Consider the following 26,311-nt stretch of genomic DNA (forward strand, 5'->3'; position numbering starts at 1 on the left):
ACTTGTATTTTCCTGGTATACACACACTAAACACTCACCTAAAGGCTCATGTGTATACCAAGGAAATACATTCAAGTGACTCATAGGACATTCCAAGGTATACCACTCAAAAACATTACATCACTAGTATGTATATCATGTATACCATTTTGAACTAGTTAAAACTTGTCAAAAACCAGTAATTTTTAATTTATTTGCACCTGATTGTGGATGGCAGCTGATCAAACTACTGTGTGTATATAAGGAAAGGGTTCCCTCTTGTCTCTCACTGAGCAGAAAAACAAGAGAATACCTAACCCATATGATAAGTTAGTAACACACGAAAGTTCCAAAATTGAATTTTTTGATTACATGTAGTTTGCTTCACCAGAAGCCTCTTCAATTGAAGAAAAATATAAAAAGTTACCTTTGTAAATGTAGCTCAATAAGTATTCACACCTCAATGTAGACATCTATGTCTTGGGAAAATAGCCCATAAAATTGGTAAAATACATTGTATGCAGAGTATAAACAAACCTGTCTACATAGGAGTGATGACAAATGCAATGCACACTGCCACTCCTTGTATACACAATGATCAAACGTTTTTCTTTACCTTCTCAACTTTTACTTTTGCACATAGCTGCTGCAACACTGTCATGAAGTTCAACATAAATCCATCCGAGGCAACTTGTCTATCGTCAACCTAAATAAATCAACATTTACAATCATGGACAAATTGTGTTGGAAAATGCCAAAAACATGAAATCATAATCGTAACACCTACAGAATAAGTGTCAGAACCGCTATTCCTCCTTTCAAAGTTGGAAAATGGCAAAATGCAAATTTGTGTTGGATGAAAGTGTTTTGTCAACATTGCACAGGGGTGGGGAGGAGCAAAATGTGTATAGAATGATTTTTTTCCAACTCTTGTGACCAAGGTTGTGGCTTGTCATGTCATTAAAGGTGGCTCAAAACAGTTTCCAGCATGTAGATTTTGATGGGTCATTATGACCACTCTTATCACTTGATGCTGAAATCAAGGTATCAAAAAGCTGCCCAATCATTGGTGAAAAGTGAACCCTTGGAGCTGACTGGCTCATAGCTGCCGGAGCTTAACCCAGATTCTGTAGCATGAAGCAGCTAGGAGTATTTCTACTCCCCCTGGATGGGATGCTAGTCCATCACAGGTCACTCCCCCGCAATTTGTTAGGTTTCCCCAACAATTCGCTGGTACCCAGTTATACTCCTGGGTGGAGAGAGGCATTGTGAGAGTTAAGTGTCTTGCCCAAGAACACAATACAGTATCCCTGGCCAGGGCTTCAACCAGACTGCTTGATCCAGGAACAAGCGCACTAAATTTTTAAGACACAATAGGTTACCATAGCAACAGTATGACCTGCTAAAAGCACCCTTTATTACAGCTTTCGGGACTTATAATATGAAAATAGCAAGGTGAAAGTTTTTTATATCACCAAATTTTAATAAGTATGATAAAGACGCTAGGGTTCAGAGCCACCTTACAGTTTTGAAAATTTAAGGTGGCGCTGAACCCTATATACAGAAGTTTTTAAACGTTGCCAAAAGTTGCATCTTATCATGCTTATCAAAATTTGATAATACCAAAAAATTTCACAGTACCGTTTTTGAATTATAAGACACTAAAGCTGTAATTAAGGGTGATTTTAGCAGGTCGTATTGTTGCTATGGTAACCTATTGTGTCACGAAAATGATAACACTGTGTTCACCAATGATTGGGCAGTTTTTGGATACCATGATTGTAGGATCAAATGATAAATAGTAGTTAATAACGACACATCAAAATCTGTGCTGGAAACCTTTTTGAGCCACCTTAAATATGCTTTAAATATGTGTTAAATATGCTTTACAATGCAAAATAGCATTGTAAACTAGTGAGACAATCTCAGATAGTGCAGAGTGCAATTGATAGCTCTGGCATGGTAGTCACACAGGTCCCAGAACCCCTGCCCTGTTCACTCCCGGTTTGTAATTTCCCCTTGCAGAATATGAACAGACAGAAACCTTCATAACACACAATCTTAACAGCGTGTTTGTTTCATTTGTGTGCAGTATTTTAATTCATGGTCCAAAAATAACTTACAATTACTATTTACTCTAGTGTTTCACATAGTTTCCATTCATAATTCTTAAGAGTGCCTGCCTGTAAAAATCAGACTAATTCTTAATTACGTGGCAAGGGTCGAAAATTTGATTTCGCTCATATTTTCATGATAGATAGGCTAGGGCATGACAAAAACTACTGGATAGTTTTTTTGGCAAAATATCCTTTTATTTCAAAGAAATATGCAAATTACCAAATTCCGTTAAAATTGTCATTTAACGCACCATTTTATTACACAAGTTTGAGAGCCTCGCATGCAAAACCACATCATTCTTCCGTCTTTAAAACACTCAAATATTTTTGTGCAATGTTTAAATGTGTACTGGGTTGATTTTAGGGAATGTTGCATTGTCTTTTTGGGTGCAAAATAATTAAATTTCGAAGACATGTATTTCATTCACTTAAAAGTACTTCGTGAATATAATTACTTTTCACCATGTGCGAAACCTTCAAATGGATCAAGCTTCTAGTGGTTGAATTGCAGAAGGATGGTCTACAGACTCCTGTAAAAATTTCTTTGGACAAATGATTGTGAGCGACGTGAGAGCTTTTCAAAGTACGTCAAAAATGCAAATATTTGACCATCCGTCGTCAAATTTCAATTTACGGGTTAGACATATATTTTAGCATGCGCCACACGACTTGACCTATAATAAGTTGAAATAGACACAGAGCTGATAATTTCGAAATGTTCTAACCTTATTTGTTGGTAAAGGCAGGTCCAAAGCCGATTTGATGTGTTTCTAGTTGATCTCTCACCATTCGTCGCACATAAAGCAGAAGTTTGCTATTGTTTACACAAGGTTAACGTCCGATGTACATCGCCTACTGTCAACCTATTATTGGTCAAATACTATGAATCTGTGACCATCTTTCTGCGCTTATGAACATCACTGCATCTAAGTCTAAAACGGCTAAGTCATTTGGAGATAGTTGCTTGCTTTACGCTTCGCCAAAATATTGCGTTTGATCGATTGCTGACCATTGCTGATAAGCGTGTGGGCGCAGCACAATCTTACAGCCGTTATTTGTTCGTCACGCAATGCTGTCACGGCATATGCTGCACATTTTGATCTGTTTTGTATAAGTGAAACAATTTAATCATTGTTCATCTGTTTGTTCATATATATAATAATATGTGTACATTTATATAATCGTGTTCTATAGTGTACGTGGCGTCGGTTCAATTCACGTTTGTTGTACGTTCTGACGTTTCAGACAACAGCTGATAAAGCTAGTGCCTGTACTCACTAGAATTTTAAGAAAATCACCATAAACAAATTATAGATCAATGAAGAACTAGCTGAAATAAAAATAGGAAATCACAACGTGTCTAATTCGTGAGAAAAACAGACTAAATTTAATTAGTAATTATGTGAGTAAATAGCCCTGGCCATGCCGTTTTATTTGGCGTATTTTGTTTGCTTAGTGGCGAGGCATTGGTATGTAACAGAAAATGGTGGACTGTTGTGAGTACAGTCCAAAATTATCATCAATAAAATATTGTAAATAAAACACCTATTGACCGGTTACCTCCGCGGCCACCATTTGGTCATTCCGATAAGGGTTTCATTATTGTCTTTACCCCTATTAAGCGGCCACCCAAAATTTAAGAACTTTGTTTTGGAAAGGGCGATGGCAGATAAGAGTCTGAAATTGAAGGTGCATGACGAGTGATAATTCAAACACATGTCTATCATGATTGTCTTGAATTGACTCCATGTTCACCAAGAAATTTATAACCCGACAGTGAAAAATTAAATATTCAAGATACACCAACCTCTATTTAAGCGGCTAGCCCCATTAAGCGGTCACCACCCATTTCCCTGAGGGTACCCCACTTTATTACATGTAAACCAAAAATAATTGCATAGCGCGAAAAGACCTAGGTATGAGTTTAGCATTACAGTATTATGCAGGGCATGTAGGTAGCGGTGGTCAAGTAAAAGATAACAACAGGGGCAACGGTAAACTATTCATTCTTTTCATTTCTTAATTCAATCTCTTCCTACTGAACACGATTGTGTGCTCCCAGTGATTCCAAGCCTTACGGAGCCTTACTTATTAGGATAGAAATTGTCCTACCCCTACCCCCTAAAATGGGATGACAGCATTGCGTGACAAACAAGGAACCACTGCAAGCAAGGATTCAAGCCATCAAACCATGATGATCAAACGTAATAGTTTGGTGTAGTGCAAAGCAAGCAACTATCTACAAATAACTTAGCCGTTTTTGACTTAGATGCAGTGGTGATCATATGTGTCGAAAGAGGGTCACAGATTCATGGTATTCGACCGTTAAATAAGTTGCCAGATGGCGATGTACATCAGACGTTATGTAAACAAAAGCAAACTTCTGCTTTATGAGTGACGAATGGTGAGAGATCGACTAGAAACACGTCAAATCGGCTTTGGACCTGCCTTTTACAGCAAATGAGGTTAGAACATTTCAAAATTATCAGCTGTGTGTCTATTTCAACTTAACATAGGTCAAGTCATGTGGCGCATGCTAAAATATACGTCTAACCAGTAAATTGAAATTTGACGACGGATGGTCAAATATTTGCATTTTTTGACGTACTTTGAAAAGCTCTCGCGTCGCTCACAATCATTTGCCCAAAGAAATTTTTACAGGAGTCTGTAGACCATCCTTCTGCTATTCAACCACTAGAAGCTTGATCCATTTGAAGGTTTCGCACATGGTGAAAAGTAATTATATTCACGAAGTACTTTTAAGTGAATGAAATACATGTCTTCGAAATTTAATTATTTTGCACCCAAAAGGACAACGCAACATTCCCTAAAATCAACCCAGTACACATTTAAACATTGCACAAAAATATTTGAGTGTTTTAAAGACGGAAGAATGATGTGGTTTTGCATGCAAGGCTCTCAAACTTGTGTAATAAAATGGTGCGTTAAATGACGACTTTAACGGAATTTGGTAATATGCATATTTCTTTGAAATAAAAGGATATTTTGCCAAAAAAACTATCCAGTAGTTTTTGTCATGCCCTAGCCTATCTACCATGAAAATATGAGCGAAATCGAATTTTCGACCCTTGCCGAGTTATTTTCCATTTTTATGGACAGGGACTCTTAAATTCATTAATACGTGGAAGCAGCAAATGTGTCAATTTCACTTTTCATGACAACTTTGTAACTTGATAATTTTGTTTTCCTTGTGAACATAAAATGAATCCCTCATTTTCTCTACAATGTGCAGGTCCAGAAAATATCCATACTCCCCCCACAGAAGGGATTGGAGTTTTCCGGGGGGTGGGGGTTCTGTAAGACCAAAAAATTTAACAAAATGTGTGAAGCTTTATTGGAATTTCCATAGGGGTGGGGGATCTTAGAAAAAAAATCCCTTTCGTGGGGGAGGTATGGATATTTTCTGGAACTACACAATACATGGAAGATGTGTTTGTTTTCTTTTTTCACTGGTGGAGATAAATGGAAGAAAGTTAAATATCCGATGAAGAAGTGGAAAGAAACGATTTTGTTTTACTTAAAAAGCAAATTTTATTTTAGCCAATAAACAAGAACTAAATGATTTAATTGAAGGGGTGAGTGCAAAACCATCCTAAGTGGCAATTTGGGAGAAAAAAAATTTTCGCGAAAGGGCTTGAATTTTTGCATGTGGTCTTCCATGTAATAGAAAAATGTGGTCCTGTATTTTTGTTGCTGGTTTTTGTTTTGTTTTTGAGTCAAGTAATGGTTTACGTAAGAACTAGGAAGGCCAAACGCAAAATCGATTAAAAGGTGTGAATTCTTAATTATTAATTTCAATTAAATCGACGAATCTGATTGGTCGATGTCCAAAAATCGCCAAAAAAACAATGAAAAACCCGACATAAACAACATTTTCTCCTTAGTTTGCCCCATGTCCCTTCTGTCTACCTCACGGTCAAATATTAGCATTGTTCTATGTGCCAATCAAAAGTTAGAGTGGAAATGTGCATCACGAACAATCTCCATGAGACGCCATCTTGGATTTGCGATTTGCGATCAGAGACTTTATCAAGCTTTCTTGTCCGTTAAAGGTGTCTTTTGAGTCACAATTGTTACGAATACAAAGGTTATTTTGTCTACTTCGATCTTAAAGTACGTTATGCTGAAATACTGGTGAAATGCCCTTCAAAAGTGGTTGCTGTTGTCCACAACACAGTGAGTGGGGATTTGGAAATGTTGGAATAAAACAGCTGCTTGCTGTGACTTACCGCGAAGAAAAATTTTGTGGCGCTGGTAAATGGAGTGCATCTGGGCACAAGGAACGCAAACAGAAGATATGTACCTTTGGTAGGGAAAGGATTCAACTACAAACAAGATGCGAAGAGCTAGAGGTAAGCTAAAATACTGTCACACTTCCACATGTGTTACCATACTTCCCTCAAATGGCTAAACATCTGTCTATCTTTACTCTTCACTCATTTGATTTTGTTGTTTTTCTAGACTGCTTCAGCAAGCCAAAGTGTATTATCTCCTACGCTTGAGAGTAATACAGAAGATAAAGTTTGTGGTGTCCTAGATGATCCAGTTGAAGCTGACGTTTTCACTGATTACTCTAGTGGGAAACCCTCAGAGGACAAAGCATGTCAGATCCCAGAAACTGTTCAGAACCGCCAGAGCTACGAATGTGTCTGTCTCCGAAGGAAGATCGATTTAAGGAACGAAATTATGTGTAAAATAGACATGGTACTGTCGGACTACACAGCCCTTGGTGTGCAGGGTACTCAAGCCATAATGAGGGACATCCTTACTACCAAGAAATTCAAAGGTCAGTTTGCTGATTTGTTCAGTAGCCACCAGAAGAGTAGCAGCGATGACAAACTGTTGAATTCATTAGCAAAAGATTACATTGCAGCCAAAGATAAAGAGAAGAGCCAATTGATACGGGCACAGGGTGCAAAAATATCCAGCAAACTCCTTATTGGAGACAGCATGAAAGGGAGTAAACTAAATGTGAGTGGAGTGGAACAAGGGAGAAATCGGACTGAGACTGCACGAGCTATCGGACGAGTCAGTAAGTTTGGCGATGAACGGAGAAGGTTGTTGTCAATTGTGGCCCAAGATTTCACAATATCTGAACTTCAGAGTTATTTCCCTTGCTCAAAGTCAACCATTACTGCAGCAAGAGTGCATGCAATATTGTTTGGGAAAGGTGGTGTTCCCCGTGACAGTATTTTATTTACCAGGCAAGCAGTAAGTCCCGAGGTCATTGACGAATTTCAAAGTTTTGTCAACCAAGATGATATTTCAAGGCCTTCCTCTTGCAGAAGTGTGCTTGTTGATGGAAAGGAAACTGGTGTGAGATATTGGCAGTGTGACATCAAAAATGTTATCCAGCAATATCAGCTTAAGTTCCCTGATGGTCTGAAGAGGACATACATTTATTCACACCTTCCAAAGAATTTTAGAATGAACTTGATGCTTGCAGGCCTTTGCAACCTGTGTGATGACTTTGGTCATTCCAACTTTGAATCCTTGCAGCTGCTCCTAGATAACCTCAAAAAGGCTGGTATGATCAATGCTGCTGCTCATTCTGAAACTGTCTCTACCTCAAGACAGTACCAAAAATATCTGAAGGTGGAATTTCCCAAGGAGGTAAGCAGTAAATTGACAAATAGGAAATGCAGTATGGTTATCATTTGAAAAATGCTGAATCTGCAATTAGGGATGGACACGATGAATTCCCAAGAATGTTATGTATACCATTCCTAAAACCATTCCTAAAATATGCTTAAGTCCTCTGGACCTATATACAGTAGTATCTACTATAACCAGAGGACCAGGAGAATTACAAACTTACAGGGACTGCTACACTTACAGTAACAGGACATGTCATTTGAAAGTATAGTTCTTTTTAGTCATATTTTGACCTTCTTTGTCTACAAGTATTGAAGGTGTGTATGGATGGAAACCTCACTAACTACAATGTAATTCTATCATATTGCCTGCAGTAATGTCAATGTTCATGGATGTTATTAAGGTGGCCAAACACAGTTTTCAAGTGCCTATGCCTAATTCACCATTAATTTTAAACTATTTATGCTTTGGTGCCCGTTTTTTGCAAGAGTCAAGGTTAACCTCAGAGGGGTTTATTCTCGCATTTTGGCTAAGGTGTGTGCTGTTGCCATGGCAATGGGGCTGGTTAAAAACAAGGCTTAAAAAATGGTTTTTGTTTATTTAAAAAAAATCCAGTTGTTAGATTTTTTTCACCATTTGCCCACTACAAATTGACTTTAAATCCCTTCTGTCAACACTGTTCTAATAAAATTTTGACAGACGATTTTCGTAATTCGCCGTAAATTGTTTTCACTGCATGTTCTGAATTATTAAATTTCCCTATTTCAAAATTCAGATTTTTTGTGATACATCATTAACGTAGTTTCTGAACTATTTTTTTGCCAAATTTCTCAAAATTCTAACTACTGGATCGTTAGAAATCAGCAAGTTTCTGCAAAAGCAATCGGTCTCAATTTTTCGAGCAACTGCGCATGCACTGCATATAACTGGGTTCTTTCGGTAACAAAGAAAAAGCTGAGAATTGCTGGGTTCTTTGCATCGTTACCTTTTCTAATGTATCTTTGTAATAAAAGACTAAAACCATCAATACACTGCGTTCAAATATAAAGAAAAATAGCACAGATACTGCGGGTGTTGAGTAAATAAAATGACCGCTCTATTGACAGCATGTTTGTTTCTTGCAATCCTTGTGCATGCGCTGAATTGCATCAGCAAAAGTGCGTGGGAAAACTGTACTGTGTTCGGCCACCTTAATGCCATTTCTATATGTTCTTTTTTTTGGTCTAGCTGGAGCGGCATTCTGCATGTGCTGAGTTGTGTCTGGATTATGCCCTTGGTCACTGTTCGGGGGAACATAACCAGTATTCATCCAATGTTGATCTCCCTAAAAAGGCTTCTTTCTCCAAGTCCTGGGATCAGATTGTTTCTAACCATAAGGAGTACCTTGCGCTCATTGTTTGCACAAAACACCAGGGGTGCTACTATCGCTATGTCCTCGCAAACCTTTGTCTTGGTGAGATTGTATTAATCATGGATTACAAGATGAAAGTTGAGCTGGGGCTTAGGACTCGTGAAAACCAACGAGAGTGGTACGGAAAGAGGGGGATATCTCTTCATGGTTTCCTTATAATTGCACAGGTAAATTCCTTCTTAGTACCTTTTCTTGCAGTTTTTGACTTCGTTGTGAAGTGCACCCTAAGTTTATTTACATACACATTGTGCCTTAGAGCACAAGCATCCCATTTTGGCTTTGGAAACTTCTGCATCTCATTAATATGTTTGTTTGATTTGTTTTGATTTGAGTTTTTAAAATAATTGTAAACTTCAGGTGTCTGAGGGAGATAGAAAGGCAGAAGTGATTGACTTGTGGTCCGAAGATACAAAGCAAGATGCCTGGTTCACCCAGAGTGCCCTTGACATTGGTTTTAGATGGCTGGAAACTGTTTACCCAGGATTCACAGTCTACTTGTTTTCTGGTATGCTTACTTTAGATATATGTACATGGACCCGAATTCATTAATATGCAGCACATTAAAACAGTTCACCAACAAGATGAGGGTGTCATACTTTATTCTTTATTATTTTTGCAAATCTATCAAAGGTAAACGGCAGAAATAAAATCCAGTTGTCCCGTGGGCCAGTCAGTTTTCGGTTGCCCCCTCTAAAATCCATTTATTACTTGCCTGCCCAATAGGCGTGCAATGTTCATGATTTATCAACTATATCATTTATAAGGTACTGTTTATACTCAGTGATAGACTAAAGCAAACTGAGCTTACTGGTACTAAACTAGGTGAAAGATTCTGGACATTGACACAAACATATGTATTCTAAAGCAATCCATGTTTTCAACTCATTGTTTTGCTCATGTTGCAGACTTGAGTTTTGGAAATGTTTTTGAGTGGAATTATCAATAATAAGACTACTGAGGCTAATTTCACTTGCCCATGAGACCACCAAACTTCTATTTTCACTTGCCATAGGGCAAAATTTACTTGCTCCGGGCAGTCAGACCTGGGTATTTTCCTGTCCTGATATATATAAATGATTATGTTTACTTCCTCTGTTTTAGATAATGGGTCCTACTACCATAACAGTGGGGTTCTCCTGTACTTATCTGAAGTGAACAGAGTGTTCAAAATCACCTTGAAAGAATACAACTTTTTTTGAAGCTGGGGAGGGAAAGTCTCAACTTGATTCCCACTTCGCTCATATCAGCCATATGATTGTGCGGTGGGTACGATTGGGAAACAATTTAGAAAGTGGAGAACACGTTGCAGAGCTGATCAAGGTATATGTTCCCTGGACATTGGTATTTTTCTGTTGAACAGTCACAGAAAAATTTCACTGACAGACTTAATACTCACTGTGCAAATACAAAACAACAGCAAAACAAAAAGACAAAAACACAGCTCAGTAGTTTACATTCAAAAGATAGTTTGAATGACAGAACTGCATTATTAACATAACCCTCAAGTTTTACATTGGTCTACTCTTTCATAGTAAGTCTGCATTGCCCATTGAAAGGCTACTTAGCAAGCATGTATGTAAATGTAAATGGTTGGAAGGAGGAATGATTGTTAAATCTCTCCAGGATCATTGTAAGATGTAAATATGATTCTTGGCTGCACATGATAGTTGGAGTTGAATTAGGTGCATATATTTTTATTGGGGTGGTTTACTGAATAATACATACATCTTATTAGATGTTTTGGCGTGTAGTATCGCTGTATATTTTTACGAGTTGTATCCTGCGGGCTCGTCAAAGTGCAAACATTGGGTTATCCACCTAATTCAAACTCAGTGAATACTGTATATTTCAAAGGTCAGTGAAAAAGTCAGGGAACTATTGAGTTTTTGATGATTGGCAACTGTGTAAAGTAGTGTTCCTGATTTTTACATGTTTTTATTTTCTTCCAGACAATGAAGAATGCAACTTGCAAGAAGCTGATCATTGACAGATCAAAAGCAACAAAAGTGGGAACTCTAAAGGATATTTCGTTATTTGGAAACTTCACCTTTCCAACTGAAGGCCAATTTGCAAATGGTCTGCAGCTGAGGTCATTAGCCGGGGTTGGAAATGTTGTCAATAAGACACAGGCACAAATTGAAACACTGTCTGGACGCCAGATTCCAGTGGCTGGAGCAACTGGTGCATTAACATCTGAAGAAGAGCCAGCACCAGAACCGTCTCAGTGCCCTACACAATTTCCTACTTCAAGAAATGAGGGATATGCATTGAAGTTTATTCAACATGCCCCTGAGCAGTCAGTTGTGGCATCACTGCATGTTACTGTGGTTGACCAGTACCTACCAGAGAGGCTGGAAAGTGGATATGCCCTGAAACATGGTCCAGGAAAGAGAACAGTGTTCAGCCAAGCTCAGAGGGATATCATGATTGCATTTTACAACAGATAGGCAGTAAATCGCATTAGAGCTGAACCATGGAATGTGATGAGAGCAATGGAAGATGCAGGCTTGGAAGTACTTACAGCAACTCAAATCAAGAGTTGGTGGTCAACGTACCATCGGAAGAATAGGAATTTACCTGTGAGTGGGCCGCCCACTCCTAGTGTATCCTCTTCCATTGCACCATCAGGTAGCATGCCTTCTGGTACCCCATCTGCTCCAGTACTATCCTTCACTGCCCCACCAGCTACTGTGCCTTCCAATGCACCAACAGCTTCTGTGCGTACAACTGCATCGACGGCTACAACAGCTTCTGTGTCTACAACTACACCACAAACTACTGTGCTGTCCAGTGTTCCAACAACTTCTTTGTTTACAACTACATCACCAGCTACTATCCCATCGAGTGTGCCATCAGCTGCTGTGCCACTCAGAGTACCCACAGCTAACATGACATCCACTGCAACACCTGGTACTGTGCCATCCAGTGAATCTTTCAGTTCCACTGCTGCTGCCCTGGCACTTGTCTCACCTTAAGCCATTGTCACTGGTCGTGTATAGCAAATATCGGGTGCTGTAATAGAATGGCTTTTTCCTGCTGATTTTAGTCAGTCGACAATTGGTGGAAGAAATGGAAGCAATGCTTTTGCTTTCATTTCTCTGTACTTTGGACAAGTAGCATCAAAGGGTATTCTTCTTCTTCTTCTTCCTGGGCGACTCACCTCCTTCAATTCTGAAGATTCTAGTGAGCGTATAGATAAAAAACTACAAATTAAAATAAGGCTAAAATGCTATAATAATATAATATTCTTCCCCCACGACAAGGACTTGCACTGGATGTTCTTTGGAAGGATGCCCTCAGGGAGGCAATGATTTGAGGAAATGACTTGCATGATGAAATGTTTGATCATGAAGGAATAAATCTTAATGCAGATGAAGCTGTTGAAATGGCTGGTGATGACTGTGGTGTACTGTGTCTCGGCGGACAGCAAAAAGATCTATTTGGCGGGACTGTTGTTGCAAAACATTTACTTGCCGAGTTGCTTGATGATTTAGCTGGTAGGAGGCAAAGAATTTGTCTGCTGTTCTTTTCTTGTGGAAGAACAATGTTTTTACTTGTTGACAGCTGTAGACATATGTATTTTGTGGACTCCCATTCCCATAGAGACTGTGGAGCAATAACAGCAAGTTCTCCACCTGGCAATGGAGTAGAATTTACTGAATGGATTGATAAAATGATGAATTTAAATTGGCAGACCTCACTCACATTGGGGTCTGTAACTGAAGTTATATATGCATAAGGGCTGATTTAGATTGCACAACCTTGTCATGTACGATTTTTCTAGTTTTCTAATCATCTCATGCAAGTTTCTCACAGGCGGTCATGTGTCATTTAAATCGGCCCTAATGGTTTGTTTAGACCATTCTCTATTGACTGTAGTTGTTCTTGACAATCAAAAGATCCATGTAATAGTTTGGTCATACTCACTATAAGATCAGATATGTCTGGGTGGCTTTCTGATATGTTCTTTACCAGTTGATCTTATAGCATTCTGATTTTCCTCTCGGGTTAAAAAGTAGAAGAATAGATCTTGTTAGATTGTTTCCTCGTGCTAGTATAACTGGTCAGAACAACAACTAGCCTAAGGAATAGGTCAAATGATATGCTGACAGTTGACAGAGTTTTTTCAGTAGTCTGATACTGTAATTGTGGCATCCATGCCTATTTATTTGTCTCTCTCAAAAAAGAGGGTTTTTTTATCTAGAAAATATCAAAACCAAACCTGTAGACCTTTTTTGTCCTTTCTCTCCCCTCCCCCCAACCTGCCCCTCTCCATCATTTCAGTTTTTGAGACCACCTCCCCCTTTAAACTAACCCTAACCCTCAGGATGGGTATGGATATTTTCTGGAACCGCACAATGATTGAAAACAGAATATTGTACTTGTATGTTGTAAGCACTTAGGCATAATTTTTATCATTTACTTTTCTTCAAAGAGGCCATTCATGCGGTTATCTTCCATCCCGAGATGGAATAGAGCTTGGTAGTTTGTCCATTCCAAAAGATGTGGAGCCCTGTGTTTGTTTTGTTTCTCCTTAACTTTGCTTACCTGCACTAAGAACTGAATGTCTTCTTTTTTGGGAAACTGGGCATTGGCATAATATCGAGTAATAATTGAAATATTTTCTGCAAGTAACATTTTATACAAGGGGTAATACCTTGTTCAGTATGATAAAATTAGCAGTGTGTGTTATTGTTGATAGTCAAAAGCACATAAGAAAACAGTTGTAGAAAATTGTCAGATCTCACAAAAAAGAATATTTATTTTCTTACTCTGAAAAACATGCAAAAATACAAACTGAAAAATAAGAAAAGAGGCTAGAGGCTGACAAACAATTTATTTTGGAGGCTATAACGGTTGCATAGATTGCTTGCCGTCTTATACCGAAATAAAAACTACAACAGTTGCCTGATTTGCCTGCTGTCTTTGCTGCAAAAAGGTGATTACAACTATAGTTCATAATCATGAATGAGGCATGCTAACACAAAACGTATTTGATTATAGGAGAATAGCTGACCAAGGTTGTCCCATACGGTGTGAAGTTTCTTGTCCTCGTTTGCCATTATTTCACTTTTGATGACATCAAATGACTCCTTGCTTACTTTGAGGCATTTAGCCACAGACTCGTGATCTAAATCGGCTCCAGCGGCAAGACAATCGATGCCATACACCTCAGCAACATTTAGCTCGGACGAGAGCGTGGCGAAGTTTTTTCCCAGCTTGAGGCCCTGTATGACCAGCATCTTCTTCGGACACGGATTGTTTTTTCCGTAAAGCCTACATAGTTCCATTTTCTACACAAAGAAAAGAAAAGTTCGAATTCAGTTAACTAAGAAAGTTATTTCTGAAAGCTTAGCAATGAATTCATCTAGTACTCACGCTAGAATCTAACTTCTTTCGCTTTGGTTCTGAGGGTCCACTCTCATGCTCTCCACGTGGCTGTGAATCTCCCTTTCTGGAATCAAACCAGCAAGTCAGAACAAATAACGGGGCACTGATTCGAAATTTCTAATTTGTCAGAATGCTAACAAAGCTTGACTTGCCTCTTTTCCATGTTTGGCGGGATAGCTCCTGAATGATTTCGCTATTGAAACAGCAGTAAGCTCTCTGCAGATCGAAAAATAATGCCCAGACATACGATGCGAGCGGAAACACGATCGCAATCGGCCAGTCAGAAGGTGCCACATTTTTACGATTTTGCAATTTCTGATCAGTTTCACCACAAGAGTTTGAAGCATCGGAAGCCCTATTATCTTTTTTGTTGACATTTGTTCTATCATGGTGGTTCAGAATAACTTGCAAGTGATGTTCCAAGCTTATCGTCACGTTGATTGCTGAGGAGTATAAACATTTCACATAACGAACAGGTGCGTAAAGTGAAACAGTCAAGTAAAGAAAGAAATACTAATTTATCAAAGGCCATCCCATGGCCCGAGAATGGACTCCTTCTAGGTTCGCGATATGGCGGACAACGATTATTATTACTATTATAATATTTTTGAGGCAGTGGACATTATATCAAACTTTGCTGTGTTAGAAGACTGGTTTTGAAATACATTCACGGAACATTCATGAATTTCAGCCAGGTATTTACTTCGCGCGTCTTTGTCGGGCTCCCAAACACGCGTGAAAAAGTTACTGCTTTGGATCACAAACTGACAGTTCTTTAGTGAAATTCGAGCGAAATGGCCTTAACAAGGTCGCTGATTGATGGTTCACGGAACCGATCCCGATGTTATTCTATATCAGTTTAATTTTCTCAGTATTGGCCCATAGGAATTGTCCAGACTTAAGATATGTTACAATTTTTAATGTATCTAACGCATAGCCGAAATGAAATCTTATTTTAATGATTTAGAAGGGATCTTAAATCAAATTCTCAATTCAAAATTCGCGCTTTTTGCGCCTGGGCCAATCAAAACATTCAGATTTAATGTGATTATGGGGATTAGTGCCTGAAACGTAACTGACGCTATTGCACTAGTCTATTGTTCTTTTGCCTAGTTCTTACGCAGATCATTACTTAAAATGTATGCAAAAAAGCTTGGCTTTTCCTAGCCATGTCTGTAGGAGTTTATTTGGTGAACAGCAAACAGGCAGACTGTTTATAGTGTATGAAGTCAAAATCAAATCCCTCAGCATATAGAGCAGAAATCTGGGAACAGATTGTTTACATCAGTTATTGTGACATGAACACAAGACGTGAATTGACTGAGCGTCAAACGAAATACCACTGAACAAAAAAGAGGTGTGCCGCATTAGAGTTCTGTCAACTAATATCTTAAGCATTGCTTTAAAGTACCTTGTATGCCTGCCTGGTGGTTGAGAGCCGTCATAAAGCCTTGATCAACCTGTAAGTCATCAGCACATTTTAAAGAACCAAAATGTGTTCTGAAACTTCGAAGGCAGCTGGTATACCGTAATCATGTTACGGCATTCGAAGTCAGATCAAGCCAGGCAGCAAAGTCCAAGAGCAGTTCTTGCCCAAGAAAAATACCCTGCGGTGAGTTGTGGCCCATTTACCAAGCATTGCTAGCATCAAAGTTTGGAAAGCGAGAACTGGTTTTAGACTTATAAAATTTGTCTTGTATCGACCGCCATGTTTTCCCACGCACGAGGTGTAAAGACCCTTCCTGGCATGCATTGCCATCATGTTCTGCGGACGTTTCTCGAACTGGTAACTACATTGTTTTTCCTTTTTCATTTAAACACAATAATGGCCAACAAGTAGCAATCGATTGTAACGTAGATCTGTGGTCCAGGTTGCATTGATTTTATTTCAAATCAGCGTGATTTGTAGTGTTTTGAGCTTCTGGGGTCAGCAGACATGCAGATGAATGGAGACTTGTACGTTGCGCAGAAGGGTTAATCTGTTAATCTGTCAGCCCTATTTATAGAGCGTTTTCACATGAAGTCATCAAATTCTTAAATCCAAAACTAAACGGCCACCGAAGTTGTTATCCTCATCAGGCATAAGAGGTACCAGCGCATTTTGAAATTCGAAGTTATGGTGGTGCATGACATAAAGCTACGATTGCGTTTGTCAAAAACTATGTATTTATCTCGTGATTCTTAGCTATTTAAGATGTTGCCGTATTCGTAAAATTGCTTATTGAAATTTTTATTTGTTTTATTTTATTTTTATTTAGACCTTTTTTGACCTGAAATCAACATTTTTGAGTTTATACGTTGTGTGAAATTACCATTTTCAGGAGCCCATCATGGGCTCCTGCCATTTTGCTGTTTTCTAAGTGAAACCAACATCCTTGCCACCACGTGTTAATGTCAAATCAACATTTTGACCTATTTAGACCTGAAATCAACATCATTGAGCTTATATGTTGCGCAAAATTACCATTTTGCTGTTTTCTAAGTGAAATCAACATCCTTGCTGTCATGCGTTAATATGAAATCAACCTTTTAACTGCTTTTGACCTGAAATTAATATTTTTCTAAGGTTACGCCTTGTGAGAAAAATCAACATTTTGTTGTATTTTGAGTGAAATGAACATTATTGTGGTCACGCCCTGACGTGACAACAAATAAAAGTTTTTTGCACATGTAATGTCTCAGAAACAATGCAAACTTCAGCAAAAACACATACAGAACATTGTTTATCACACCTAAGAAATAATGCATGCGAAATTTGGAGCTTTTTTGACAAAGTTCACTTTTGAGCAAAATACCCAATGCCCATTTTCGACCGAGCCCCTCCCATAAAAGAAACTGGACTTTGTTATAATAAACCGTGCCGATCCTTTGTTATGAATCCTTAGTTATAATAAACCAAGGTGAGACTTTGACTTATAACAAAGGCTCGCATTGGTTTATTATAACAAAGGATTGGCTCGGTTTATCATAACAAAGGCCATGGCTTTGTTTATCTGAAGGGCTCAGCTGAAAAAGAGCGTTAGGTATTTTTCTCAAAAGTGAACTTTGTCGAAAACGCTCCAAATTTCGCATGTAGTTTTGTTTAGGTATGTTTAGCAATGTCCCATAGTTTTTCCACTAAACTTTGCTTCATTTTCGAGATATTGCGTATGCAAAAAAACACTGGGTTTTCCTATCGGCGTCTTTATAAAGTGAAGCAAAAACCAGCAGCAAAAATACAGGACCACATTTTTCTATTACATTGAAGACCACATGCAACAATTCAAGCCCTTTCGCATAAAACTTTTTGTCACCCAAATCGTCACTTAGCAACGTCTGCGAACCCGAGCCAGAAAAGGATTTCTGTGACGTAGGAATTCTAAGCCAATGACAGTTTAGCTCAAATAACCCCAGAACTACTGCGCAAGGTATTCGCTGTGAGGAGCACTCGAGTTTCATTCTATCGTGGAATCTGATTGGCCAAAGAGGAAGAAAAGTCATTACGTCACAAAATCGTTTCCTGGCTCGGGTTCGCAGATGTTATTTTTCGGCGAAACCAAGTGACAGCCGGAAATACTCTACGTTCGCAGGCTAGGTTTTGCACTCACCTCTTCAATTATCGAATACTCTTAGAATACCACTTTCTTATTCTGCTTCCACCTTTGTGGTTAACAGTAAAACCATTCAAAAGTAAAACACTATGACACTGATTAATACAACTGAGAAGTGATTCAATGAGAAGTATTGAAGGTAAACAGTGCTAATTAGCCAAGATTATATCCTACATTGGTGAACGCTTCCCCTTTTAAGTTTGATTTCATTAATTTACGATTTCATTAGGTGCCACAGAGTCTGCAGCAACATTTAAGCACTTTCCTGGTTTCTTTCGTCACAAATTTACAATTTGACAAGTTGTAATGCCACTAACTCAGGAAATTTGTGGTCCCTCTTATAGAGACAATAATAATTACTATTAAAGGAAGAAATCAACAAGCCTCTAAAGAGAAGCAATGCGTTCCCCTTGTTTATCTGACCCTGATAAACACACTTTTGCAGTTTGAAAACAGCAGATGATATTTGTTGAACCGGCCTATGGGTAATTCCAAAAGACACAAAGTCACAGTAGCACTTTTTCCCTTAGAAGGCAGAAGTGGCCCTACCCGAAGGATAACAGCCACCCTCAGCCACATCACATGACATAATTATAAAAAACTGCATGGCTTTGGGGATGAAAATAGAGTGTATAGCCCTAACAATGCTAGAACGCACATGTCTTACATGTGGGGTTCTACCACAAGGAAAAGCACTAATGTTTGCATCTTTCACCGAATGTATAGTCGACATGAGTGGAAACTAATCTCCGCATGCGTTTAGAGCAAATTGGTTTTGTTCCAAAGAGAATAGTACCACAAGGAGAGCAAGGCTTTTTCTGAAACAAATATATAGCTTTGATGTTTTCAATGAATGGAGGTAATTGTAACATGTTTTACGTACCCACCCCACCCTCTTGCCAAACATTAAAGTTTAAGACACCTTTACACCTCAACACGTTACCACAGTATCACATTATTGCTTTAGCAGAAAGCAGCCCCCAAAACCATCCCAATAGTACATTTTGCACTAGAAATGACGCAAAGTTCAAACCTGACTGACCTGCAGATGTGCTTTGCGTTGATTTCTTTGCAAAACTGTAGCCATGAATTTCAGACAGGCATCACGACTCTCCGTAGACACAAGCATACTGTGAATTATCTTGAAAACTTCTGCCTATTTGTACCAAACATATTCTTACATTGCAAAGCAATTTCAAAGCTAACAGTTTATAACACTAACATATTAAATGTAGAAATGGAGACTTAACAATCCAAAAAGATTGGGGGTAGGAAGTTAAGGTATCATGGTAGGTAAATTAACAGTGTTTGGAAATCGCGCTCTTGCGCTGGCGCTTTGAAAGAAAACCCCATCAACCTATACATTTTCTGAAAGCTAAATAGTTATGGAATACAATCATATCTTTGAAATTTTCTAAAAGGTTATTGTCGCAGTGATATTGGAAGCAGAAACACTGCTTCGCTTAAACTGGTGTGCTTCATCACATGAATTATCTGAGCGGCTCGATTAACATTGGAAATTTTTTCTCACACATCGACCTAAAAAAGCATGTAGGCAATTTTCCAGATGAGGTTTGGTTTTTTTTCTACACCCTCCTAAAGTTTGATATTTTCAATACAGTTGTTTCCTTCTACTTAAGAGGCCATAACTTTGAATCAGAAGCGAAATTAAACAAAGCCCTACACCCTTTTTTTCGAAGGAGGTATCCTGGAACATACCTTCTGATTTTCAGCCAATTCCATTGGAAGACGGGTGTGAATGAACTAAAAATGTTCATCCTTTATGCAGTTTTATTTTATCGAGAAAAAGCTGAAAAGCTTTTATGAGATTAGTATGATTAGGTGTTAAAATTTCCCTCCGCACTGACAGATGTCGGCATGGGTCAGTTTACCACAACAATGGCTTATGACAACTTGAAATAAACAGACGTCTACAATTCTGTCGCAGTGAAATCGTCCAAGAAGCGACAAACTAACAAGAACTTTATGCAGGTTTGTATTTAAACTGCTGTGATTTCTTTTACTTATAAGATTTTGTCGACAGCATTGGTATTATGTTGCTCAAGGTTAGGCTTCTTCGTTCACCAGACATTTTTTGAAATCATGCCTCATGACAACAACAAAAGCTAATTGCGATGATACAACCAGATCGAGAACACAATACACATTGCACATGAATTTTAATTAGAGAGGTTAACGAGATTTAAAAATAGTTTTTTCTTTACCTTAAAAAGTAAAAAGCTTTTTTCCCATTCTTTTTGCAAAATATTCTTGGGTTTCCGGTGATGTCATAAGTTTTTCGCAAATCAGTGTCCGACATATTGGTGTCTCTTGAGGTGTCAAATTTATGTAAATAATAAGCCATTTCGGTGGCAAACCTCTTGCTTTCTCAACCAATATTTTGATTTTTAGATGGATGTTTCAAAAAACAAAAATGAAAATACGGTAGTATCGATGATGCATCTAAATGCAACCCAGTGCTCTCTGAGTGTGCCAAAGCCCTAGAGGGTTGAGTAAAGGAGACATATCTGCAGAAGATCTTGGTCATTGGAGTTGACCCTGCAAGTATACCGATGGACCAGTTTAGTCCGCAATGCTTGCCTCCAGTTAAAGTCTTGGACTTGCTAAGCTATCTTGTACTTGAGACTAGTTACTATACAAACCAACAGTTCAAGGCTTTGAAGAGTCTAGAGGCATTCAACCAAATTGTTTTGGGATTTGTGACCTCAGTTGTGGGCACACTAATCGCTGGAAAATATGTTTTAAGAGCACATGTGCGACACTCACAGCAGATGAATGATCCTTTGGTGAACATTTGGATTATTACCAAACAGGATGGGACTGTTTTGTTTAGGATGCAAAAGCTGGACTAGCAGAATCATGCTCACATATCGTAAGTGTTTTATTTTATTTGGAGGCCACTACATGACTTCATGGCAAGCTTGCTTGTACTCAAGTAAAATGTTCATGGATCTTACTACGTATGTGAATGAAATGCCGCATGTGACCAGAAAATCAATCATCTGGATAATCTACAGCAGCCAGCAATCTCGAGCCAACCAGAAGCTTTACATAACAGTCGGGTTTCTAGTTCAGGAGCTGTTTCTGCCTCAGCTAATTTGCGTCCTTCAAAGGAGGAAATCGATCAGCTGTACATAAAACTAAATAATATAAAATCAAAGTAGTAGCTTTAAGTTTGATTTCTCCCTTTGCTGATCAATTCTTCAACTAAAGCCGTGCCATCCCGGTAGTTTCAGAATCGTTTCACACTGAAAATTTAAGTCTTGGCTACAAGGAACTTTTGCAAAAATGCATTGAAGTACAATTAAACTATTCTGAAGACCAAATCAAACTAGTTGAGAAGAACACCCAAGCTCAGTTGAAGGGTGCTGGCTTCTTTAAGCATCGTGCTGGACGAATTGGGGCTTCTGTAAACGGTGCTGTTTCTCACGCCAATTTATCACAACCATCACAGAGCCTCATTAAGACAATCTGTTACCCTAGTCTTAACAAGATAAACACCAAAGCAATAAGGCATGACTGTAAACATGAAGGTGCTGCTATTAAGGCTTATGAAACAGTTATGAAAAAGAGCCATGTGAACTTTCGAGTCAAAAAGTGTGGGTTGTTCATAAATAAAGACTACCCATTTCTACATGCCACACCCTTTTGTATCCATGATGCAAATTTTGAAGAGTATGTTAGACTCAAGAACTCTTGTTTGGTTTTCAAACTTAAGAGGGAAAATAATTATTATCATCAAACTCAGCAGCAGTTATTCACTCTGAAAGATAGTAGACACAATGACTTTGTTGTATATGCTGTCAACCAGAACGGAAATGCACACTGGTGATGGAAAGAATCCTACGCGATGAGCAGCATTGGACAAAAGTTCTTCCAAAACTGGAGGCATTCTGGTGAATCTGTGCTCTACCTGAAGTGCTGGGATGCTGGTACACAAGGTGATGCATGGTAGAAGTGAAAGGGCCTGCTGACAGCAGCATATGTTTTTGTAGAACATTGTGTGACGGGGACACAGTTGCATGCAGTAATGAGGAATGCCCATATGGCAGGTTTCACACATCATGATTGTCCCTTGGTGATGTTACCATCCCAAAAAATGGTACAGGTACTGCTCTCACCGCTCTAGATTACCACAGTTTAAGGTGGCTTACTACAGTTTCGATGGATTATAACAGCCCAACTTCTAACTCTTTTCAAAAATGTTCCAAGATGTTTTTCCTTTCTCTATTTACTGTTTGCCTAAGTCTTTTACCATTCTCTGTGAAACTTGAACAATTAAACGTCAACAAATTCCCAATATGAATGACCGAGTACCTGAGAAGAGACTCGGCACTGGTAGGTTAAGTTACATTTTTCTCAAAATCTACCTGTATGACCCCACCGCAAAATTTCAGGAATAAAAAATTGGCTCTGATCTAACATTCTTGGAAAGTAAAATAAAAATCTGTAAGACAGATTTTTCGCAAACTAAGAAAATGTGAGATTAAAAATAGCTCAAAATCTGCCTCAGATTTTTTTAAAATTTTGGCTCTAAATGTGATTCACCTCAACAAATCAACTGTGAAAATTTCATCATGGTTGTACAGTAGGTTTTTGAGCAATTCTCAATCAAAGACTAGCTTTTACAACCTCGGACAAGAACTGAATTGTGCATGCCCTTTGTTTCAGTTTGACACTATTGCTACTTATACCGAAGTGATTTAATGCCTTCCAAGTGTTGAAGCGGTTTTTGTTTCTTCTTAGGGTTATTTACATCATTTTTGCACGCATGATAATACTGACGTCTGGTAAGCAATCGTAGCATGCGATACTGATTCTCAGAAAAACTGTAGTAAGCCACCTTAAGAGATATTCCAGGAAGCAATCTGGTGTCAAGATTAAAGCCAAAGCTAAGGCATCAACCTTGACTCATGCTTCCTAATTGTGTGACACTATTTGCATCTGCAAAGTTAAAGCTACAATGGCAGACAGGCTTGTGGAATGCAATGGCCCTTACTGTACAAATGGCAAGTTTTTTCACTTACAATGCTTAGGGTTAAAGAGAATGCCAACAAATCACAAGACCACCTAGGGATGCTATATAAGCTGCACAACAAGGAAGACCAATATTCCACCACCCCAAGCCTCTGACACATATGATATAGTTCCTTGAGGTGTGATGCCAATTGAAGGCTTTCGTGCAAAAAGGGTGCTTATAGCACTTTGGGCTGATTTTTTTGCAGGATTGAGCTAATTTTTGGCAGACTGACTTGTTTTGACATGAAAAGCATCATTGCGTAATTGTTTTTGTTGATTTGCGCTTCGTTCTCAAGAAATAACGTGTGCAAAAAACTCAGTTTTCCAAGGGTATCTTTTGGAGATCTTTTGTTGAATGAAAAACAAAAGAAACCTTTTGTTTTGCTAAACGATGAAGTAACTGAAGCATGGCATTTGCTGCTAGTTTTATTATTCATATAATTGTGCTATTTTCTTACTGTTGCTTTGTTAGCGCAAGCGAATAAGGCACTGAACGGGCCAGATTCGAGTTTGTTCTGTCATGACACCAGTTCGATACGAGGTCGGTTGATTTTTTTTCCGGTCTATTTCTCTACTTCCTTCAAAAATAAAAACATCTATTTAAAAAAACCGTGCTGTCGAAACTTCTAAAAGTAACTGCTGGAGCTTCGTATCCCCTTTGATGAAACATGTACCTGAATTTTTCAGTCTGACAACTTGCATTGTGGGATGGTGATTTGTTATTCGTTTTGATATTTTGATCAGCTATCTCAGTAAAAACATCGCTTTTTGCCTTGGTAGCCACTGAGGCTTCCAAATTTGGACTAAAGTCGTTGACTTCTGTCGATGCTTCTGCTTGACCCTGATCGGCCTGACCCTCTATAAGTTCTGTCGATAATGCTTCAAATACTGATGAACAGGGCTCACCAGAATTATCAAAGTTTATTTCACTGATGCATAGACCACTTGCGTTTAAGCGCTTTCACTTTTCTGCTGCTTCAAGTTCAGCTTGCTCAATCGCTTGCTGTCATCTTTTCTTTGCCCGTTCAGCTTTTTCAACCACTTGCTTGAAGTCTTTCTCTACATATTTTTTCTTCCCAAGATTGAGAGTTGGCACCCAGTCAACATGAAATTGGTCCCAGACAGGAAATGGTTCTCTGAAGACGACATGTTTGCTACAAACATGCTCACTTTCTAGCACATTCATACCTGTGCCACCTGTAACCGCCTGTGCATTTCCCAGTGCTGCCTGTAACCGCCCGAAAAAAAGCACTTGGGGACAAAGAAGAAGTTTTTCTTCCTACAACCGCAGCTAAAACATGAAGATTGGAGCTCTTTCAAGTAAGTTTTGATGACAGATTGCAGATTTAAAGCAGCTTCTCGGACTTAAGAAACAAAAATGGTAATGTACATTATTACTTCAAAGTTGAATTCAACTTTTGGAACAATTTGTAAAGCCACGGGCATTAAAATGACTGCAAAAGCAGTCGGCAAAAACTCAAGCTTTCGCATTAGCGATTATGCAGCAAAGCACATCTGCAAAATTTTGAACAATTTTTCACTTTTAAATAGGTTTCTTCGCCTCAGCTTGAATGAAAATTTATTGTTATTGAACTTCCTTTCACATGTCTTTCAATTTTGGTCCCTGTAGAAGTTTAGGTTTTAAAAGTGAACAGTAACTGGCACGCTGGATTTCTGCATATTTAATTTACTGAGAAAAGAACTAAATGGCCACTAATTTAACACAGTTGAAATATGACTGATCTCCAAATAATTGGCTAGTTTTTGTCATCTTTTTGATTTACGACTTTCATCTTTCTTTTGCAGCACTGTAATATTTTGTCATGCGGCAAAGAAATTACTAGATTTCTTGTTTTCAGATTGATTTTTACACGAGTTCATCGCTTTTATTTTTCGTTGTTTTCTCAAATGTTAGCCGTTATAGTACAAGAATGAAATTCTGTTGTATTTGGTTTTGTTTTTGTCCTCTAAAGTCAATAATTAACCTATTTTTGCAAAGTCAATTTTCTCAGCTTCTCTGGGACATTTTGTCGCTCGGTAAAGAAATATAATTTCTTGTTTTCTCATCAGTTGTACACTCAGGTTGAGTTCTTTTTGTTAACATTTGTTAATATTTTGACCCTTCATTTAGTCAACTTTAAAAAAATGATGTCTAGAAACCTGATCTTGTGTCTGTGGTTATTGCGCATATGGCTTATTTTTGTGCTTTTGCTTGCTCTGAAATATTCCAAAAAACACTAGGGAATTAGGGGTGGGTTGTGGGTAATTTCATTCAAGCATCTATGGGTTAAAGTAAGTTCTTTGTGGCCTGCTCCTTGATTTGTTGTCACTTTAGGCACATGAAAGAATCATATCTTTATCCCTTCCACTTTTGCTGGAACAACCAGAAATTACGCATAATACCATTGCTTCACTCTTGCACAAACTTCTCTTCAGCTCTGGTTTGTTTACTCCTGAGGGACACCAACATGGTGGATAGCAACCGTCGTCAAGGAAAGAGTCACATGGGTGAAACACAAGAATTTATCAGTCTTCTCACTTTGAGCAGTAAAAAAAAAAGATTCTTCGCATTTTTTGTAAAAATTCACCTACCATGATACCTTAATTTTTTCCTGGACACCATAAAAAGGTCCTCTGGACCAATATATAATAATGCTGTTACAAGTATGGTGGAGAGCAGAATGCTCCAGAGATTTACAGCTAGCATGATATAAGCAAAATTAAACACAGGTCTTCAACCACAAAATATTCAGTAATTTTCTACTAACCATAGCATGCTGCCTACTTTAGTTTATTTAGTTATTTTGGTGATATGTATGCATGACCTTACCTCAGTTATGTGGCAGCTATGAGAGGGACCCCTCAACAGTTAAAAGAATATGAGCTAATAAGGATTATTATGGTGCCTACCCTGACAAGATGAAGAGCACTTCTCAAAGTGACATTGACAAGCTTCATATTTTCTGAGGACTCGGAGGAAAAGTAACGACCAACAACCTGTGGCTGTAATATAGAAATTTATAAGCTTATGAGATGCCTTTAATTAAACAGTGGCACTTGTGAGGCCACTGCACTGAATTCCTCATCCATACATGTAGGTCATAATTATATTAAAACTCACTGGCATTGTCCAGAAATAACATAAAACATAACAGAACAGTAACACT

At 38.4% G+C, this 26,311-nt stretch overlaps 3 protein-coding genes and 1 pseudogene across 5 annotated transcripts in view; 3 read left to right on the top strand and 1 right to left on the bottom strand.

The window, feature by feature from the left end:
• LOC110057937 (ubiquitin conjugation factor E4 B-like) overlaps positions 1-26,311 on the bottom strand; it is a 320,893-nt gene that overhangs the window by 134,152 nt on the left and 160,430 nt on the right. For 2 of the 3 annotated variants that reach the window (XM_089283777.1, XM_089283776.1), the window contains 3 exons: positions 26,055-26,147; positions 19,147-19,260; positions 596-685 (listed from right to left, as the gene is read on the bottom strand). In XM_089283777.1, coding sequence (XP_089139903.1) covers positions 596-685; positions 19,147-19,260; positions 26,055-26,147 — 297 coding nt within the window. The remainder of the gene's footprint in view (positions 1-595; positions 686-19,146; positions 19,261-26,054; positions 26,148-26,311) is intronic. The other variant, XM_089283778.1, reaches the window with a different exon arrangement.
• Positions 6,257-10,322, top strand: LOC149116760 (uncharacterized). Its single transcript, XM_089283473.1, has 5 exons — positions 6,257-6,469; positions 6,579-7,730; positions 8,940-9,290; positions 9,481-9,649; positions 10,225-10,322. Exons 1-5 carry the CDS (start codon positions 6,257-6,259, stop codon positions 10,320-10,322), a joined length of 1,983 nt encoding a protein of 660 aa, XP_089139599.1.
• On the top strand, positions 10,264-11,585 carry LOC149116761 (uncharacterized). Its single transcript, XM_089283806.1, has 2 exons — positions 10,264-10,443; positions 11,073-11,585. The coding sequence occupies exons 1-2, from the start codon at positions 10,375-10,377 to the stop codon at positions 11,568-11,570; spliced, it is 567 nt and encodes a 188-aa protein (XP_089139932.1). The 5' UTR covers positions 10,264-10,374; the 3' UTR covers positions 11,571-11,585.
• On the top strand, positions 19,672-21,957 carry LOC149116762 (uncharacterized; annotated as a pseudogene).

The sequence above is a fragment of the Orbicella faveolata genome, unplaced genomic scaffold (genome assembly GCF_042242905.1).
Source record: "Orbicella faveolata isolate gen_17 unplaced genomic scaffold, um_ofav_v1 contig_12, whole genome shotgun sequence".
NCBI classification, from domain to species: domain Eukaryota; kingdom Metazoa; phylum Cnidaria; class Anthozoa; order Scleractinia; family Merulinidae; genus Orbicella; species Orbicella faveolata.